The sequence below is a fragment of the Equus przewalskii genome, unplaced genomic scaffold, assembly GCF_037783145.1.
Source record: "Equus przewalskii isolate Varuska unplaced genomic scaffold, EquPr2 ChrUn-10, whole genome shotgun sequence".
NCBI classification, from domain to species: Eukaryota; Metazoa; Chordata; class Mammalia; order Perissodactyla; family Equidae; genus Equus; species Equus przewalskii.
This window is the reverse complement of record NW_027228747.1, coordinates 3,643,749-3,663,272: the sequence shown is the minus strand read 5'-3', so window position 1 is coordinate 3,663,272 and position 19,524 is coordinate 3,643,749. Positions and strand designations below refer to the sequence as shown.

Below are 19,524 nucleotides of genomic sequence, written 5' to 3'. Positions count from 1 at the left end.
GGCTCCACATCTACGTTCTCATCCCTCCAAACGCCTCGAATCTGCCAAGATGCAAAGGCCTGGGTCCGGCCGGGAGAAAAGATCTTTGGAAAAAAAAGACTTCATTTCCCAACAGGCTCCGCGTGTGCTGGGTAGCCTAGGAGATGCCGTCCTTTTGACAGGCTTGAGGCGGGCTTTCGGGATCGCGCAGAGCACGATGGAAGCTCATCCCCGGAAGTAGGGAGGCCAACCGGAAAGAGGCCAGAAGGAGAGGAGACGCCCCGCCCTTGCTACGGTGGCCTGAAAGGAGTGGCGGAAGCGGTGCAACAGAATCGTTTCTGGGGTTCACAGTTGTGATGTCTTTCAAGAGAGAAGGGGACGATTGGAGTCAACTCAATGTGCTCAAAGTAAGCGCGAGAGGATGCGTCTGGAGCAGCTTCAGCTGCCCTCTGAGGGCTGTGAAGGCGCTGTCTCGTTGCTCTGCCAACAGCTTGGTAGCGGGGCGGGAGCCAGGCGCCTAGAGAAGGGTAGTGGCCTCTTCCTCGCTTATGATCACTGTTCTCCCCATGGTCCTTATTCCCTTTGAATCCTCTTCCCTATCATTTCCCTTCCATCTCGATCCCGTCCGGACTTCTTCCCGTACCGCCTGCAGAAACGAAGAGTCGGGGACCTGCTGGCCAGTTACATCCCAGAGGATGAGGCGCTCATGCTACGGGATGGCCGGTGAGAGCGAGGAGTGGGTCAAGTCTGAGGGTTCTGCGGTTAAAGGGTTAATAAACTTTTGTTATTAAAGAGGAGAGCGGGAGTATCTGGGATTCTTTGGCCGGGAGTGAGGGACAGGGATGTGAGTGGTGGAGGTTGGGAGACTTGGGAATTGGGCTTCGGAAAGGACTGCTAGGACAGGGTGGGACCTACAGCAGAGACCCCACTCCCTTGGGACCAGTTATCTTCTTCTGTCCTCCTTTCCAGCTTTGCTTGTGCCATCTGTCCCCACCGACCGGTACTGGACACCCTGGCCATGCTGACTGCGCACCGTGCAGGCAAGAAACATCTGTCCAGTAAGTTTGAGGGAATATAGGGGATAGAGAATAAACCCTCGGAATCTCTGCAGACCACTCTTGGTGCTCTGTTTTTAATTCTCTTCCCTTTCTCCCTCAGGCCTGCAGCTTTTCTATGGCAAGAAGCAGCCAGGAAAGGGAATGGAGCAGAAGCCAAGACAGCAGAATGAATTGAGGAGGGAAGAGACCAAAGCTGAGGTAATCAGAGAGGGGAAGGTGTATTCCAGGCAGGACTCCACTGCACACCTGAGGCTCGAAGGGCTTTGGCTTCTTTCAAGCTCTGAAGGCTCTGACTCTGTCTCCCGTCTCCATACCAGGCTCCTCTGTTAACCCAGACTCGGCTTATCACCCAGAGCGCTCTGCACAGAGCTCCTCACTATAACAGTTGCAGCCGCCGGAAGTACAGGTTTGTGGGTGGGAAAGCCAGAGGTAGGGAGGGACATAAGGAGGTAGATGGCTCTAAAATTACTGTTTTATTGTATTCTGAGGAATACTAGTGTTCTGGAGATGTTAACTGGTATTTCAGGAAAAAGAGAATTTTGTAATTTTTTTTAAAAGTTTGGGAAATGGCATTTTGTAATCCTCCTTGAAGAATAGTAATATTAGTACATTTTAAGGGCTCTACAAAGCCTCAAGATTAAAAAAAAAAACTAAAAATTTTAACATGTGCTTTCCTCAATTCATTTGATTCCAAAATCCTTTTTATGCAGAACACTTAGTAATATCTTGAGGAACACAGCTTGAGGAGCACTGTTGTAAGGGGTTGGGAGTCACAGGAGGGTTGGCCCTTTCCTCGACTGCTTTTACAGACTTTGATTCTTCTCTACCCAGACCAGAAGCCCCTCGTCCCGTTGTCTCCCATTCCCCTTTGCCACCCCGAGAGGTGGAACTCCAAAGTGGGCAGATCAGCAGGGAACTGGAGCCTGGGGCTGGCCCACAGGCCAAGGAGTCAGCCACTGTCTCATCCCCTGCACCTCTGAGCCCCAGAAGAAGACGAGCCCTGGATCATTACCTCACCCTTCGAAGGTGAGTATGCACAATCAGTGTCCTAGATCTTCTCTTTTCTCTCTGATCTTCCTTTCTTCAGACCTTCTTGATTATTTTTTCTTATCGCCACTAACTTCTTAAATCTCCTTTCCTGACTAATTCTCTTTTCTCTGATATTTCCAGCTCTGGATGGATCCCAGATGGACGAGGTCAATGGGTAAAAGATGAGAATGTTGAGTTTGACTCTGATGAGGAGGAACCCCCTGATCTCCTCTTGGACTGACACCCCCCTTTCCCCATTCAATTCAAATAAACTACAGCGGGCGCTGGGAGCCTAACTTTGCTCAAGTCTGGTTTCTGTGTCCCATTTCAGGATTTCAAATCTGTTCATTCTCAGCCAGGCCAGTCCTTCCCTGCAATGCACACAGCTCCCCATACTTCTGACCCCTCCCCCACCTCTGCCAAAGTCATGCCAAGCGTCAGCTGCATGCAGCCTGGTGCCCTATTAATAAGTCTGTCAGAAGGAGGTCTTTGCCCTTCATGTGTCTGCTTTTTTCCCCACATCTACTCCAAGTCCTTCCCTTCTTTAAATCACATGAGGGTTGTGGATGGGCACTGGGGGGCCTGGCCACATCTAGAAACAGGGCCAAGGCTAGGTATCCTATGAAAGTACAAGAGACTAAAGGCATTGGCAGGATTATGGGGAACACCAAGGGAGGGAGCTCCCCCACCTTCTCCTGGTAATTTGAACCTCCCTGCCTGCTGATCCCCAGAGTATAAATAATCCCCTTGATGAACTGGCAGTAACCCTTGGGGGTTAGCGCCAAGATTCCCACCCCAAAGCCAAGGAAGGAGGCATGCAGAGTGGACAGAAGGGCCTTTATTTACAGGAAAGAGGGATAGATGAGGCTGTAAGCATTCAGGGCTCCCAGCTCTAGTTGGTAAAGGGAAAGGTTGTGTTATCTCTTTTTTTGCTGGCGACCTGTAAAGGAGGAAGAGTAAATACAAGTCTTTGTTCCATCTCTTGCTTCCCACAAAGGTGCTCTTCGCCTGTCCAGTTCTCTGGCCAGACTCACAAAGAGGTAATGTCTTAAAGCCATCAAACATGCCCACTCCACATCAACAAAACAAAATAAAAAACAATGCAGTGGGGCCAGCCCCATGGCCTGGTGGTTAAGTTTGTGTGTTCTGCTTCAGTTGCCTGGGGTTTGCTGGTTCGGGTCCTGGGCACGGACCTACACACCGCTCATCAGGCCATGCTGTAATGGTGTCCCACATAGAAGAACTAGAATGACCTACAACTAGGATATACAACTATGTACTGGGGCTTTGGGGAGAAAAAAAAAAGGAGGAAGATTGGCAACTGATGTTAGCTCAGGGCCAATCTTTTTCACCAAAACCAAGAACACAGCAAATAAAAAATACCATGCCTCCAGATGGGTATGTCTAGCTTCCTTTTCACCTCTCTACTGGTATATATTTTGGGCAAGGAAGCTTTTCTATCTACTTTCTGATCACTTCTGGGATTTGAACTTCTCATGTGAATATCGCTTTAGCAGCATCCAGGGTGTTGGTTGCTTTCAGGAGGATCCCCCCAGCTTCTGCACCTACTTTGCCCTCTCCTCCACACACCATGTCTACAGTTACTCACGTAGTTCATTGTTTCGGGTCATGGCCTGGGCTGCCCGAGCTCGTGGCCCCTGCTGTGTAAAGTGGTAGCCAAAGCGGACGATGGAAGGACACTGTTCGAGCATGGTGGCCATCTCCATCTCCACTGCATCGCCAGGCCACTGGCGCTGGGGGAGGAAGAGATGAAAGCTGTCAGCCACCCTCTCTGGGTCATTCACTGTCTCAAACCACCGACCCTTTGGGAGGTCAGAGGCTTATTTCTTTAGAGTGGGTGATGAGTGGTGCTGACTTGACTCCTCTCCAAGAGACAGTGAAGAAGAGAATTCAAACAAGTTTAGATGAGGTCTTGACCCAGTGGCTGCCTCAGGGAGGAAACTCAGTGAGTATTAACTGAAAAGACCAGGGGAAGGGAATGCTGACCTGGTTGTCTACGCGGAGCTCAGTGAGTGTGGCATTTTCCCGAACGGCTTTCAGCACAGCCATGAGCCCTGTGCTGCTAATGAAGTTGGATTCAATGTTCAGGCTCTGGAGGCTACGGTTTTCACGCAACATGTCAGCCACCGCCTGGGTAGTAGGGACTTGGGTTAGGATTAGGGGACAGTTTCACAGATGACTGAGGAGAGAAAGAATAGGAGCAAGAAGGAAACACAGCTCTTTGAGAAGAGTCCTTGAGGAGCTGCAGGTGGGGCTGGAGGGAGATGGAAGTGAGGGCAGGTAGTAGAGGAAGCAGGAAGATTAAGTGTGCAGTGGAGTTGGGGGTGGTAGAGAGGGTTGTGGCTCTTTGGGAAGATGATCTGAGGATTTCAGAGCCGTAAGCCATAGGACTGAGGGTAGGAGTCTCCATCAGGGCTACCCTAAGAGAGCATGATGGGAATAGCACCCCCAGCACAACCCTTTGTGACAGCCCAGCCACGGATGCATGTCAAGGTATGGGGAGAAGGCTAGGGATGTCAACTAGCCTTACATTGGCAATGGGGTCACCGCTCCTTGTGGCCACCAGACTGAAGCTCCGGACATGGGTATTTGTCTTCATTGCCTCACACAGCTCAGTTAGCATGGGTATCGGGATGTCCTATCAGAGGGGAATAGGAGATGGTGGGCTAAGGGACTCACACATGTCAGCAGAGTTATCCCAGTGTTATTGTTTGGAGAATGAGGGTCAAATACCTGTATATTATTGAGGTTCACCTCCTCCACCTCCTTGTCATTGCTTCGAACACTCTTTAGTATCTCCTCGATGTTTGTGGGATTTGGGGGCTCATCTGGCACTGGCTTATACTTGTCAGGCTGCACCACACCTGGTGGGTGAGGGCAGGAAGGAAACCCCAACATGTCCCCCACAATCTCCTCCCCATTGGTTCTCGTATCACCTGCCCATTGGTTCTCGTATCACTTATGTACCATGTCCTCTCCCTGATTCATCTGTTTCTCCTTTTGCTACCTTTCAGACTTTGGGACTGCCAAGGGCCCAGGGGCCATGCTCCCAAACACACTCACTGCTAATGCCTTCAGTGTTACAGATTTCTCCACTGCAGATGGCATCATAGTATTGCTTGTTGCTCATCAGTGTGTACATGCCCAGAATCGCTGGAGAGAGTAAGCAGAGGTGGGCCAGGGAATGAGAAGGGACTTGTTCCAAGCTCCAAGCCCCCCGCTCCTCCCAGCCCCCTCATTCTGAATCTGTTGTATTTTTAAAGCCTGACCCCAAAAAGGTTCCCACCGTCCCTTGGCCCCAGGGGTCCCTTTCATTAAGGCGATGGTTTTTAAAACATTGATATAGGGCTAAGGGAAAATCCCTAAGGAGCCAGTAGAGGGTGAAGGAGTCTCTCAGACTTCCTCCTGTTTTCAACCAGAATGGTTCCACTTTTATTTGTTTTATAATCCCTGTAAAATTGCTGTTGAAATATTAACTTATTAAATTTAAAAATGAATGAATGAATACCTAAATAAACAAATAAGAAAAATTAAAAACTACCACCTGAGGCTTTCTCAAACATTCATATCCTGGTTCAGGGCCTTCCCCCACTAGTCTAGTGCTCTGGTTAGGACTGCCCCTGATCTTCCCGCCCTCCTCAGCTCCCCACAGCTGCTCACCTGCAATATCACACATTTCAGCATCTGTGGCATGGGCCAGTGCCTCTTCCAGCTCAGGCTCCAGAGTGATCTGCTCCTGTACTGGAATTTCCCTCTTGGGCTGAATATAGGGTTTCCCTGATGCGGAGATGAAGGATGGTTCAGGTAAAGGTAATTTCTCCTAAGATCCTGGCCTCCAGCCTCCTTTCCTTCTCCAGAAGGTGGAATGCTGGGTCCCTAGAGGCCACTGTAAAGGCTGTAAAGCTCTGCAAGCTCAGGACTCTTAGGTTTCCTGACCTCATATAAGAGCTGAAGAGTGCAGGGTGGCATGCAGGTTTCAAGGCAGCAGAGTCCCTGGGCAGCTAGAAGCTGGAAGGTAGAGGGAAGCTGGAAAGGGTACATGTGAGAGACAACCATTTGGGTTCTGGGAGGCATGGATGTCAGGGTCTCCATACCCTTCTTCTCGCCTGTGAAGGGCACCAAGTCATCACGCTCTTTGACCTCTAGTGCCTGCTGCTCCAGGTACTGCAAAAGGGCCTCTCGGTCCAGCGGCCCCGTTGGGCTCTTCTTTGTCTGGTCACGTTGTCTTAGTCCAGCTGGCAGGAGCATGTTCTTAGGGATGAGTTTTGGGGAGCAAGTCAGACCTCCCCCTGACTACTTGGGGTACCTTCAGGGCTCCCTAAACATCTCCAGATACCTTTTCCCCGGCCCTCTTGGGACTCCAGGCCCTGTAGGTTGCCCTGGTCTCAGCCACCCAGGGCCCCGCACCCTTCCCAAATGGCTAGGGACTGCCCCTGGTTTTCTGTGCTGGAGCCCCTACCTCGGGGTCCATCTCCTGTAGCTCGCAGTCCAGCTGCTCTAGCTCCTCAGGGCTCAAGGTCCTTAGGATCTCATCTTCATCTATGTCTCTGTATTTCTCCAATTCCTTCTGATACGATGACATGATGGCCCCCACCCCCTCCCCACTGTGTGGCACTCACGGAGCCTGGGGGACATGGGGAAAGTAGTTGGACAATGGAAAGATGTACATGGACATAGTAGGGACACAAAGAGACCAGCCAGGGGGCAAAACAATGAAGTGGATGCTTTGGAGGTTAGAAATCTAGTGGGCTTGGGAAGCTGGGGAAGGTTAGGTTGTTTAGTCAGAACCAGAGCCTCCTTCTTCCTGCTTCCCCAGCTTCAGTCACTCCGGATGGGGACCCCAGACATTCAAGGTGGATTTGTCTTCCCATTGTATGACAGAGAAATCCTGGCAGCAACCCTCCCCTATAACCTCACCCGTTGGTGCCTTTTGCCCTAGCACAGCTGCCAGTGGCCCTGCCAAAACAGCTGGCCCCATGCCCAGTTCCCATTGAAAGGAAGGGGGGCGGGCAGAGAGCTTCAGGGAAATTCCTCCTCTCTTCCCCATAATCCAGCCTTTTTCCTAAACTGGTTTAGGAAAGCAAGAAGGATTGGGGGGAAAAAAAGACAGTCTCTTACCCAACCCTCATTTCCTCTTTTATTGTGGGGGCATCAAGATTTCACTATGTTTGCTAAATTCTAAATCCTAAGGGAAAGCAAGGGCTCAGAGGAGCTGGGGGACTTCCAGATTGGGGAATGGGTAGTACGGCCTCAGGAGAAGGGACTAAATCCCCATAATTTGTCCCTGGCTTTGAATGGGAAGGTGACAGCAGACTAATGGGTGACACGGGACAAAATGCCTTCTAAATAGGATAAAGTTTCCCTAAAAACAGTGGAAGGATTAAATTTGAAATTTTTTACAATATGAAAAATATACACAAGTTACACATTCACACCATGCTGAAGATGAAAGATCCAGAAAGTCTGAGATACTTGCACTGATAATGTAAACTAAACAGTTAAGGGATAGGACAGACGGTGGCAGAAACATACAAAGTGAGAGAGACAGAGACAGACTCCGTATCATTCCCAATAGGTGCCACTCTTCTCCTCCCATCTCCCACCAGGATCTGATCCATAAGCCCCCCAGCTTCCCCACCTACCAGTCCTGGTGGCCACCTCCCTTCTCACCTCCCCTTCTGTCGGTTGGTCTGTCTGTTCTACTGGAGCACTGTCCTGGCAGCAGGAGACTGGTGCCGAGTGAGAGTGTGGGGGAACGGTGAGCTCAGCATTTTATTATTTTAGCTCAGGCCAGGTGGGGGGTAGTGGGAGATCACATATACACAGCCCCCATACCCTGCCCAGCCCTGAGAGCCTCTAGTGGCCACTAATAGCCATGGCACCTCTTCCCCTTCCCCTTCAGGGATAAAAGCCTGAGTCCTAGATAGTTCCTACTTATTTGGTGCCTGCTATATTCAAAGCAGTGAATATAAGGTGATATAAAGGTGAATATAACGATTTTGTTTTGCTCTCTAATTTTAAAGTGTTTATAATACAGTTGGAGGGATGAATACTTTACAATTTAAAAAGGGAGCTCATAATAAATGCTATCAAACAAATATAAAGACCCATACATACTCAGACATTCACAAATACTTCTTGCTCCCAACCCTAGGTTAGATCTCAGACAAAAGGGATCTTTTTATTTTATTGGATTAAAAAACATAAAACCAGTAGGAACTAGGGTAAAAGATAGGGGAAAAAATATGGAAGAGGGCTGGGCAAAGATCAGATGATAAAGGGAGAAGCAGGGAGAGGAGGGGGAACATGAAGAGCCCCAAGTCAGGGCAGGAAAGAGGTTTCTAAGGACTAGACATCTCTTCATTTGATGACAATTTTCTGACGCAAGGCTCGGGGCCCAGAGCCGGGGAGAGGCTCAGGAGGTGGCGGGCCAGGGCCCAGGGCTGAGGCAGTGGGAGGCAGTCCATGGGCAGTGATGTACTTCTTGTAGGCCTCACGGATGATCTTGAAGGCTCGAGCAGTGGCGTAGGGTATGTCTGTAACAGGATCCCGGTATAGGGCTGGCCGATGGGTCACCGGGCAGACCTCTCTAACAGGGACCTTTGGGGGCCGCCCCTGGGGAAACCATTCTTCAAATGTCGCATCATCACTAAAAGTGATGAAGGTACGTGAGCAGCGAGCAGGAGGGATGATGGGTCCAGTCCCAGCACGGGGAGTCAATGCAGAAGCCGTGGGAGCAGGATCAAGCCTGAGGGAAAAGACAAAGAAAAACATGAAGAGCTGAGGAGAGAAAATGACAGATAGAGAAAGAAAGAGATCAGAGAAGCGAGGAAAGAGGAGGAGGCAGAGTGATGGGAGCACTCTCAGAGAATCTATTAAGTGACAGACAGGGGAAAAGAAAGCTGGGCTGGATGGAAAAACAGAAAAGGAGAAGAGGGAAAGTAAAAGAGAAGAAATAAGGAGCGGAAGGGAAGAGGAATCTGAAAGATACCCAAGTGTCAGAGACAGCTGTGTGAGGAAAGCCAGTGGAATGGGGCTGAATACAGAAGGGAGAACCCGCTCTTCTCTTTTCCCCTTTGAGAGCCACTCACCCTTCTACATCGACATTCTCTTCTTTAGGGCCTGGCTCCCCAACAAGCGGCACTGTCACTGAATGATACGTGATTATGGGCCCAGGGCACTTCCGCTTCTTGTGAACCTGCTTCTTTTTGTCAGCCTCCAGCCGCTCATATGTCTCTTCAGGGTCAAAGGAAGGAATGAGGGGATGGTGAGTTTCCTCTCTTCCTACACCCTAGTCTGTCCTACAATCTCTCAGTTATCTTCCTGGCTGTCCAGTCACTGCCTACTCAAGCCAATTATGAAAGTGCTCTAAGGCCCTCTAGCATCTCCTATGTTTCTGCTCGCCCCTCTTGACATCTTCTCTGCTCATGATTTCTCAAGTCCACTTGGTTCCTCTCCCACTCAGAACTGTAGGACTTCAGAGTTGGAAGGGACCCTTTTATGAGGAGCCTGCTCATTTCCCTGGACACTGCTCTACAACTGCCCCATCAACTTGCTCCCAACCAAGCCAGTGCACTACACTTGAGGCATCTCTAGTCATTACAGAGTTCTTTCTTATTTTGAGCTAAAATCTACTTCCCGATAACACAGTTTTATCTTTTAAGGCCATAAAGGACACAAATCTAATCTGTCTTCCACATGACAGTCCTTTAAATAGTTGAAATTAGTGTCCGCATCTCTCGAGGCTGATCATAACATGCATTCCATTGAACCATTGCTCACACAATTGGTTTTGAGTCACTCCCTCCTTTTGCCACCCCTGTGCCTAGAACACTCTTCTATTACTGCACTTATCACAGTCTATGGCAAAGGTTGCAAGCTGGCAGCTCATTTAAGTGTTTTGTTTGATCTGTATAGTGTTTTAAAGAAAAATATGAATTAGTTGCTGACATTTAAAAATCAGAAAATTACATTTAAATACAGAGATTTCTGGTCCCTCTTAAAAAATAATAAAATCTAGCAACCTTGGATCTGGATTCTCACATGGCAACAATGAGGTGAGCTGAGTAACTGCTCCTCCTTTCAGGCACTCCTCTCTAACTCACCAGTCCCCCTGGCTGGACCCTGCGACACTGCTCTGTGGCAGTTCATTGTTGGTATACAAGTCCCCTCCTCAAGGGCAGTGACTGTGACTCATATCACCTACATATTCTCAGGGTCATGCAGCATTCCTCAAATTACAAGCATTCAATAAATACTTGTTAATCCATAAACAGATCAAAATATTCCTGGTCTCTTTCTTCTGAATGAACTCCAAATTTCTGTGTCCTCCTTAAACATGGGTACTGTGAACACCAATCCTCTAGATAAAATCTGACCAGAAGAGTCCTCTAGAAACCCCTTGAGGGGGCTAGCCCGGTGGCGCCGGAGTTAAGTTTGCACGTTCCGCTTCTTGGCGGCCCGGGGTTCGCCGGTTCAGATCCCAGGTGCGGACATGGCACCGCTTGGTAAAAGCCACGCTGTGGTAGGTGTCACACATATAAAGTAGAGGAAGATGGGCATGATGTTAGCTCAGGGACAGTCTTCCTCAGCAAAAAGAGGAGGATTGGCAGTAGTCAGCTCACGGCTAATCTTCCTCAAACAAACAAAAGAAACCCCCTGAGGGATTGAACCTCTTTTGTACTGGTTGGTAAGATCGCTTTCTTTCCCTTGAAACAACCTTCCAACTCTTCTTCTCTTGAACACTTCTCTGTACCCTCTGGAACTCTGCTCTATAATCAGCCAACGCATCTACAGCCTCAAGTTCCTCACTCAGCATTCCTTCCACAACCTGCCTTACCAGAAACCTGTCATCCACTCTCCCTGCAGCCCTCTGGTAGAGGCTGCTGGTTCCCTCACATGCTACATAGGATATGCCCGTGTCCTGCTGAGCCCCACACCACAGCTTTCAGATCCCTCCTCCTCTAGCCACCTGCAAACTTGCTTCTCTTTTGAGACCTCTGCCAACAGTCTAGATTACCTTCTCTCCTTCCTAGTCACAGTCACTCCCTCACTCGTTGAAGACTTTGGCAATGGTTTCCAATCTTCCTCTCCACCCCGACTCCGGTCACCTTAAGTCACCCTGGTGACTTTAAAGTGCACAAGCGTAGCCCCTTCAACAACCCATCCCCACAGTTTCTTTACCACCTCACTGCTTAACCACCCTCCTGTCCATGACACTTTAGTTACTCCATTCTGCTATAGCTACAGCCTAGATTTTGTCATTGCCTGAAACCGCCCCAGCTCTGAAATATTAAAAATCATAGGTCCCAGGCTGACAACGTCCTATCCTTTAGGCCTGTTTGCTCCACTGCGTCTGTTCTCCTACTTCTTCCATACCTCTAGTACATAGGTATCTCCGCCTTCTCTTTATCTAGCAGCCCCTTCCAGCTTTCATTTTCCTTTTTAAATCAAGCTTAGGTTCCTCAGTCTACCATTTCAGTCATTCTCTTGTCAATCTAAACCCCCTTGCCCAGACCTGGATTGCTGAGTGCTACTGGAGAAAAATTACACAACAGGGTAGACTGGAGCCAGCATAAATTCATGGTCCCAACTTTAACAGACCCCCAAACACCAGATAACCCTATCTCTACAGCTACTTCAAATAGTCTTCACTCTCCTCAAGCTTCCAATTCTATTCCTTACACCTGACAGATGACAGTGCCTAAAAGACATCGGATGAGAACCACGGCAATGTCCTGCTCTGGATTTACAAACTACAGATACAAGCCACACTTCTCTCCTTCCTCACGACTGAGGCCAATTCCCTCACCTGTGCTCTAGCTCCCCCTGCCACTTCCCACTTCTCCAAAATACTATGCTATTAACTATCCTGTCTTTCTTCTCTATCATTAAACTCTTTCAGTTGCTTCTCACCAAAGATACAGTCCCTCTAATATCTGAATAAAATAAAACAAGAAAAAGTCTACCCTGACTCGACTCCCCTACAGCATCTATTACTTCTCCTACCCTTCACAGCCAAAGTTAAAAAGTCTGGCTTTCCAACCAACTTCAAAATGGCTTGGTCCCCACAAAGCTCTCATCTCTGAACTCCAAGTCACCAAAACCAATGGGCACTTCTCACTTCTCTTAACTGGTGTCTCAGCAGCATTCAGCAGTTACTCCTCTTGAAATGCTCTCTTTCCTTGGTATTCTTGAGACAACTGTCCCAGAGTTCTCCAACTCTCTGGCTACTCCTAGGTTCTTTTCTAAGTTTCTCCTCTTTTTTTCTTTTGAGGAAGATTAGCCCTGAGCTAACATCTGCTGCCAACCCTCCTTTATCACTGCAAGACTGGCCCTGAGGTAACATCCATGCCCATCTTCCTCTACTTTACATGTGGGATGCCTGCCACAGCCATGGCTTGCCAAGCAGTGTGTAGGTCTGCACCTGGATCTGAACCAGCAAACCCCGGGCCGCTGAAGCGGAACATGTGAACTTAACCACTGCACCACCTGGCCAGCCCCTCTCAGCTCCACCTCTTGTACGAGACCATGACATTTTGGTGTCTGCAGGACTCTTTGGGCCTCTGTCTTCTCTTCTCATTCTATGCTTTCTCCCTGATTGCTCTGATCCACTCCAATGTCATCAATTACCATCCATATTCTAAAGACTTCCAAATTTATATTTCCAGCCCAGATCTCTTGTCCAAGCACCTGATTTGTATATTTAATTCACCTCTTAGCACTGTATGAATTGCTCCCAGACACCTCAAATTCAACATGTTCAAAAATGAACTTATTATTTTTTTCCTGATAAACCTGCCCCTTTAGAGTCTCCTATGTCTGTTACTGATGTCAGACGCCTGGGAGTCACTCTCCTTACAGTGGTCCAAACCAATCGATGTGGTCAGAGAATACAGGTTGTAATTAGAGTGACATCAAGTTGACCTCATTGTAACGGTTCTCAGTCACTTATACATTTTGAGGGATAGCTACTATTTTAAAGTACTGAATTGCCTTTATAGAGATAAAGATATTTCCCATTTAAAGCCAAAAAAAAAGACATGAGAATACATCCTGAAGATGTTGGAAATGAACTAAACCTTTTCTCAATCACTGTGGTCTTTTGGAGTTACCTAAATTTCAAAACTCTTGTTAAACTGGAACGGGCTGAGTCTCAGATATTCTGAGTAAACAACCTTCCACTCCACAATAAAATCACACTTGGGTTACATATTTTCAACTATATGTGCTTGGTCAAAAAAACAGCAAGAGATTCAGAGAGACAGAGAAATAATAAATTAAATACTGTAGGTGATTCTAGCTGTTACTTCACTCAATGAAAGTATGCCCCAGGGTGAGCATGTAATGAGAGGTGTGAAATCTGCTGTTCCCTCAATTTCTTACATACCTCTCATAATTTGAGACTCTCACCAACCTATGAAGAAATGTATGTTTTTGTACATTACTGTACATGATTGTGCACCCGACAGCACATAAACTGAAGAGATTTTAAAGAATTTATACTTTACAGCAATTGATCTCATGAACTGACTGATTCTACTGAATTTCTAATTCTCATGATCATTAAAGTAGGCATTACTACCCATTTTGTGAAGAAAGCAAGATGGAAGTAGGTTAAGTAATTTGCCTGCAGTCTTACAGCAAGTGTACAGCAGAACCAGGATTTGAACTCAGTTCTGTACAACTCTTACTTGACACCAAAGCACTTTAATATAACTTGTTCTTCAGAGCCCTCAGAAATGCCTAGTTCCTTGCTCTTAATCACTTACTCTCCTCATTTTTTTCTTCTGACTCCCTCGTCCCAAATCTCCATCTCTCCAGTTCTTCAGGTCCTCTTCAGGTCCTCAGTTTTTCTCATGTTCCTCACCCCCTCTACCCACTGTTCTCAAAAACACAGACTGACCCAGTGAACGTAAGTTGAGCTCCTCTGTGATCTTGGCCTCCCTGAGCAGCTCCTCCTGGGTCAGTGGTCGCTCACAGTGGGGGCCCTTTCGCCGCCGTGACTGGCCCTGCCTCTCCTGTACCCGAAGGAATGTTTGTCTTGTATGCTCAGCTGTAGACTGACGCATGGACTTCCGACCTGGGAAGGAAGTCAGAGAGGAAGAGATCTTTGAATTCATGTCCATCTCCTTTATTTTTGTTTAATTTTAAAACTTTTTATTTGGAAATCATTTCAAACTTACAAGAAAACTGCAAGAACAGTACAAAGAACACCCATATATCCTTTACCCAGATCACCTACTGTTAACATTTTTCCCCTTTTGCACTGTGTGTATGTATGTATTTGTTTTTTCCTGAATGATCTGAGAATTAATTGCACACATCATGGCTCTCTACTCCTAAATACTTCACAGTACATTTCCCAAGAATAAAGATTTTCCTTACATAACCATAGTACAATTATCAATTTCAGTAAATTTAACACTGATACTTTATCATCATATCCCAACTTTGTCAATTGACCCAAACATCCCCACTCACTGTCAGAGCCATCATCTTGTAGTTCTAGTGGTAGCAGTGCCTTCTCTTCTCTGGCCTTCTGAGAGCTACCAGCTGGGGTGCTGACCTTTCGAGGCCTTAAGCTCTTGAGAGGCTCCTGGGTATAGATTGGAATCAGACACCAGGAAATAGAAGAGTTAAGGAGAAAGAAAATGAGTTTCTCTTAAGAGAAAACTAGCACTGTAGGAAATGCGACTGGTGTGGGGAGTACTGGGACCTGATGAAGGGGAAGATAGGAATTAAGGAAGTCCAAGAAAACCAGGACACCCCCTGTACCTTATAGGCTTTGGTGACTACTCGGCGCTTCCTTCTTGGCTCTTCTGCTTCTCCATCACTGGATGGTTCATCTCCTTCATCGATGTCAAAGTCAGAGTCCACCTCATCCTCTGTGTCTGACTGGTCCCCTTGATACTCATCATCTCCTGATTCCTGAGGACATAGGGAGATGAGGTTCTCACTGGCATCGGAGTCATTAGTGGCCCTCCAGGAGGAACAGAATCTCTTTGATTTCTTGATAATGGCTGCCCCACCTCCTTCCTAACCCAGCCCTTCATTTTCCTCAGGCAAGAAGCCTTCCTAGCTGATGGCCTTTGGCTCCAGCACCACCCCTTCCAACATTGACTGCCCTTTACCTGCAGCATATTGTGTTAAGTGCTGGGGTACAAAAGGATATGGTTTGTTCTCTACCTTCAGGGGTCTCACATTCTAGTAAAGAGCAGGACATAATTATAAAAGGAAGTTTTAATACAGGGCAACATATAAAGTATCAAATGTTATGGGTGGTCAGAATGATGTACATTTACTATGGACTGGTGGCCTGGAAAGTTCTAAACTTTAGACATTATTCCTTTAGACCTGGGGTTGGCAAACATTTTCTGTAAAGTGCCAGATTAAAACAGGTAGTGGGGGGGCCAGCCCAGTTGCACAGTGGTTAAGTTCATGTGCTCCACTTCAGTGGCCCAGGGTTTGCAGGTTTAGATCCCAGGTGCAGACCTACGCACCACTCATCAAGCCATGCTGTGACAGCATCCCATATACAAAATAGAGGAAGATAGGCACCGATGTTAGGACAGAGCTAATCTTCCTCAGCAAAACAAAACAAACAGGTAGTAGGCCAGATTTGGCCAGTGGATTGTAGTTTGCTGAACCCTGCTTTAGACTCTAAAAAATGAAGAGGACTTGAGCCATGGTTTAAAATACTGGTAGTATTTAGGGCCGGTCCAGTGGTGCAGTGGTTAAGTGTGCACGTTCCGCTTTGGCGGCCTGGGGTTCACCAGTTAGGATCCCAGGTGCAGACATGACACCACTTGACAAGCCAAGCTGTGACAGGTGTCCCACATATAAAGTAGAGGAAGATGGGCATGGCTGTTAGCTCAGGGCCAGTCTTCCTCAGCAAAAAGAGGAGGATTAGCAGCAAATATTAGCTCAGGGCTAATCTTCCTCAAAAAAGAAAAAAAATACTGGTAGTATTTAAACAGCCAAGAGGGAAGAGGGAATCATAGGCAGATGGAATAGCAGGAACAAAGGTGCAGAAGCAGGAATGTGTACAGAATGTTTATGGAATAAGGATCTAGACCTAAGTAAAGCAGGTTTATCTCTGGCAAGAAGTCTTCCTAGCTGACTGCCTTTGGCTCAAGCACAGCTTCTTTCCAACATTAAATGATTATCATATAGGGCTATAAGATTTGAAAAGCAGGTTGCATTCAATTTATGGAGAAACTTAAATGTCAGGCTAACAAATTTATGATTTAACTTGCAGGCCAATGATTCCCAATCCTCTCCCTCTCCTTTCCTGTCCCAGCATTGATAATCATTGTTCAAGTAAACTAAGGTTACTGAGAAATATGTCTCATTCTTCAGGTGTGTGGAACAGAAAAACAGTTGGGTATTCCCACTGTGTATAATGGGGAGCCATTGAACATTTAAGGGGAGAGGAAAACTGTGTACAAGGAGTGGTTCAGAAAGTCTGGAGGTGATTAGATGGGCTGGACTAGAGAACATGGAGTACAGCCTAGACCTGAGGTGATGCAGGTTAGGGCTAGGATGGCAGCCACATTGGAAAGCGGAAAAACACTTAGGGGCAGGGAAGTCAGTTGGGCGGGGTGGCACCTCAAACATGTGGCTCTCTCTTCAATCAGTGATGCAGACTAATGGGCTAATCTTGGTACACATGCTGCCAAAGCAAGCAAATAACACAGGTGACATTCCAAGCCAGCCAGAGTTCAATCCTGCACTGATGACCATCATTTCCTCCCAACTGATGTTCGTGAAAGCCTAGGAACACATTAATCCCCTCAGCTCTAAGCTGGTATTAAGTCATATCACCAGAGGGTAGTAGTTCAACTACACATTAGCTTATTGCCCAATTGAAATGCTCCCACTAAGTTACAGATTTACTACCATTCCTTTGGCTTTTACTGAGAGTCATTAATAGATATGACTAGATAAGAGAATGTTTTTTTTTTTTTTTTTTTTAAGATTTTATTTTTTCCTTTTTCTCCCCAAAGCCCCCCGGTACATAGTTGTGTATTCTTTGTTGTGGGTTCCTCTAGTTGTGGCATGTGGGACGCTGCCTCAGCGTGGTCTGACGAGCAGTGCCATGTCTGCACCCAGGATTTGAACCGACGAAACACTGGGCCACCTGTAGCGGAGCTCGCGAACTTAACCACTCGGCCACGGGGCCAGCCCCGATAAGAGAATGTTTTTATATTATCTACCAAACCCCTGTTACTTTATATATCTTATGTAAGGATGCAATTCTCCCCAGGATTTAATGCTAAATAAGTTTTTCTCTCTGAAAGGACTTATATGCTTCTTTCTTACTAAAAAAAGAAAATCAAGGTTTGGCTGCCAGGAAACTCACAGCTAAATTTAATATCAATTGCTATTACCATTTTAGAAGAGGCTCCCGGTACAATTACTTCTGATCTGTCTCTATTTTTACTGTTCCTACTTTTTGTTTATATCGTAAGCCTCCTTAAATCCTTTTTGGAAGCATGAAGAGTACATATTAAATAACGACTCGTAAAATGACAGGAATAGGAAAATGGCCTTTGGAGAAGGGATGAGAAAGTTCTATTTTAAACTAGTCGGCTAGGGCTGTGTAAGTAATGACTCCCAATCAGTCACCAAGTCTTCTGGATTCTAGTTCCTTAATTTCTCTTCAAGCCTCCCATCCACTCCATTTCACTGCCCTCTTCAAACCATTCTCCTTGATCTTCCTAAAGTACAAATTTGATCACGGAACTTTGCTCAATCTCCTCAGCCCTGTGGATGAGAACAAAACTCCTTAACATGGCTCACAAGGCCCTACACAATCTGGCCCATGCCTACTCCCTCCAGCCCTACCAATTTTTATTCTCCTTCACTGTCTGGACAATGAGAGTAGACATGCAGACTAGGATCCCAGACCAGGATCTCAGTGCCTTTACACATTGTGCCCCACCCACCTCCAGGGACTAACTTTTCTCCCCCCCTGCTCCCAGTCCTACTGCTCTTCATCCAGCCAAGGCCCACTTTTCATACTGTCCTCAGCTTAAACATTGTGTCCCTCAGGGATGCCCATTCCAACCAACAACTCCAGCTCCCATGTCTTACTACAGTACCCTATGCCCGACTTATTTTACTCCTTATCACACAACATTTTAACTGACTATTAACCCAGGTAGTTTCCCTATAGTCCGGAGTATGTAAGGACAAAGCGGTGTTTGTAATACTTTGTTTCCCTTGAACCCATCACAGTGCTTGGCTTGCTCTAGATGCTCAATACATATTTAAAGAATAGATAGATTCAATCAATACAATTTAACAAGTGCCAACCTAGTCAGACACTGGACTAGGCCTTGGATGTATACTGTTGAACAAAACAGACCATCTTTAACCTTACAGAGCTTACAATCTAACAGGAAAGTATAAACAAATAAGCAAATCAAACCCAAGTACAAACTGAAATATGTTCCATGAAAGAAATAAACGGAGACACTTTTTAGGAGGGTCAAGGAAGGGTTATCTAAGAAAAATTCACATGAAATTTGAAAGCTGAAAAAGGAGTAGGCTAAGCCCATTTTTAGGAGAGGTTCCTTTCTATATTTCAGGTGAATAACCAGGCAGTGGGCCAACGAGTATATACCGCGTGACTACCATCTGCCTCGCATCTGCTAGACGTAAGAAGTGCGGGGAGAGACGGCACTAGATAACTACATGGTGGGTTTCTGTCATACTCTGGGGTGTCTCCAGAGAGCTTCTCCATCCCTGACGCCCCCACCCCCATCCAGGGCTCTCCCTTCTAGGGCTCCACTGTATCCCCCCGACTCGCCCACCCCGTCTGATATTAGCTACTACAGCTCCTCCTTTATTCCCCGCCCCCTTCTTTGTCCGAGGTTTCTCTCCCTTCAAGACTCCTTTGAGCTTCCTTCCCTCCCTCTTCCTGGGCCCAGCTCTTGCCTCTGTGAAACCCCCATAAGTCGTCTGGTAGAACTCATCTTCCTCCTCTGCCTCCAGGAGCCCAGAAAGCCGGTTCCCCGCGGTCTTCCGGGGGGCCCGGCCCCCAGCCAAACTCATATCTCCTAACGAGACTGAGCCGCCTCCAGCGGCCCCTCACCCAGCGCGGTTCTCGGCGCTCGGCGCTCGACTCCGCCACCTGCGGGTGGCCGGCGGCGGCGGAAGCTGGGCGTCTGCAGGCAGAAATAGCAGAACGTCGAGAGGCTCCAAGTTCCGCTCCCTAAGCCTTAGCTCTTCAGTGCCACCCACTCCTGCACAGAGACCACCTGCAAGCACCCAGGGCTAGGTGGCGCAGACCTGTGACACCAGGAGCCCCAGTACCCTAAATCCAGAATTTGGGAGTCAACAAATTTTCATTTAGGAGAGGTCAGTCTCCTTCTGCTCCAGTCCGTTTTCAACTCTGCTGCTAGTAGGAACCTTTCTAAGAACCCAGACT

General features: G+C 47.3%; 3 protein-coding genes across 11 annotated transcripts; 1 reads left to right on the top strand and 2 right to left on the bottom strand.

The window, feature by feature from the left end:
• Positions 1 to 199: 199 nt before the first annotated feature.
• SCNM1 (sodium channel modifier 1) lies at positions 200 to 2,362 on the top strand. 2 transcript variants are annotated; one of them, XM_070607078.1, is made up of 7 exons: positions 200 to 386; positions 632 to 702; positions 949 to 1,019; positions 1,138 to 1,235; positions 1,355 to 1,443; positions 1,869 to 2,063; positions 2,208 to 2,362. In XM_070607078.1, exons 1-7 carry the CDS (start codon positions 336 to 338, stop codon positions 2,305 to 2,307), a joined length of 675 nt encoding a protein of 224 aa, XP_070463179.1. In that variant the 5' UTR covers positions 200 to 335; the 3' UTR covers positions 2,308 to 2,362. The 2 variants fall into 2 exon arrangements, with proteins under 2 accessions (XP_070463179.1, XP_008513197.1); XM_008514975.2 differs by having other exon boundaries at positions 949 to 1,037.
• A 524-nt stretch (positions 2,363 to 2,886) lies between these two features.
• Positions 2,887 to 7,901, bottom strand: TMOD4 (tropomodulin 4). 8 transcript variants are annotated; one of them, XM_070607073.1, is made up of 11 exons: positions 7,758 to 7,837; positions 7,523 to 7,577; positions 6,547 to 6,711; positions 6,182 to 6,338; positions 5,748 to 5,864; positions 5,151 to 5,240; positions 4,821 to 4,951; positions 4,618 to 4,725; positions 4,074 to 4,217; positions 3,676 to 3,820; positions 2,887 to 3,006 (listed from the first exon to the last, which is right to left on the bottom strand). In XM_070607073.1, exons 3-11 carry the CDS (start codon positions 6,667 to 6,669, stop codon positions 2,984 to 2,986), a joined length of 1,038 nt encoding a protein of 345 aa, XP_070463174.1. In that variant the 5' UTR covers positions 6,670 to 6,711; positions 7,523 to 7,577; positions 7,758 to 7,837; the 3' UTR covers positions 2,887 to 2,983. The 8 variants fall into 8 exon arrangements, with proteins under 8 accessions (XP_070463174.1, XP_070463173.1, XP_008513201.1 ...); XM_070607072.1 differs by having other exon boundaries at positions 7,730 to 7,794; XM_008514979.2 differs by lacking the exon at positions 7,523 to 7,577 and having other exon boundaries at positions 7,730 to 7,901.
• A 341-nt stretch (positions 7,902 to 8,242) lies between these two features.
• Positions 8,243 to 19,265, bottom strand: VPS72 (vacuolar protein sorting 72 homolog). Its single transcript, XM_008514983.2, has 6 exons — positions 19,032 to 19,265; positions 14,865 to 15,017; positions 14,571 to 14,685; positions 13,993 to 14,169; positions 9,179 to 9,323; positions 8,243 to 8,835 (listed from the first exon to the last, which is right to left on the bottom strand). The coding sequence occupies exons 1-6, from the start codon at positions 19,146 to 19,148 to the stop codon at positions 8,448 to 8,450; spliced, it is 1,095 nt and encodes a 364-aa protein (XP_008513205.2). The 5' UTR covers positions 19,149 to 19,265; the 3' UTR covers positions 8,243 to 8,447.
• Positions 19,266 to 19,524: the final 259 nt, after the last annotated feature.

Coding starts and splice junctions, on each gene's coding strand:
- VPS72 (XM_008514983.2), bottom strand. CDS start 19,148: ATGAGTTTGGCTGGGGGCCGGGCCCCCCGGAAGACCGCGGGGAACCGG. Junction 15,018..19,031: donor CTTATGGGGGTTTCACAGAG/GCAAGAGCTGGG, acceptor CTATGTCCTCAG/GAATCAGGAGATGATGAGTA. Junction 14,170..14,570: donor ACAAGATGATGGCTCTGACA/GTGAGTGGGGAT, acceptor CTTCCTTCCCAG/GTCGGAAGTCCATGCGTCAG.
- SCNM1 (XM_008514975.2), top strand. CDS start 336: ATGTCTTTCAAGAGAGAAGGGGACGATTGGAGTCAACTCAATGTGCTC. Junction 1,236..1,354: donor GGGAAGAGACCAAAGCTGAG/GTAATCAGAGAG, acceptor TCTCCATACCAG/GCTCCTCTGTTAACCCAGAC. Junction 1,444..1,868: donor TGCAGCCGCCGGAAGTACAG/GTTTGTGGGTGG, acceptor TTCTCTACCCAG/ACCAGAAGCCCCTCGTCCCG.
- TMOD4 (XM_008514979.2), bottom strand. CDS start 6,669: ATGTCATCGTATCAGAAGGAATTGGAGAAATACAGAGACATAGATGAA. Junction 5,865..6,181: donor CTTCACAGGCGAGAAGAAGG/GTATGGAGACCC, acceptor TCTCCGCATCAG/GGAAACCCTATATTCAGCCC. Junction 3,821..4,073: donor AGCTCCGCGTAGACAACCAG/GTCAGCATTCCC, acceptor TTCCTCCCCCAG/CGCCAGTGGCCTGGCGATGC.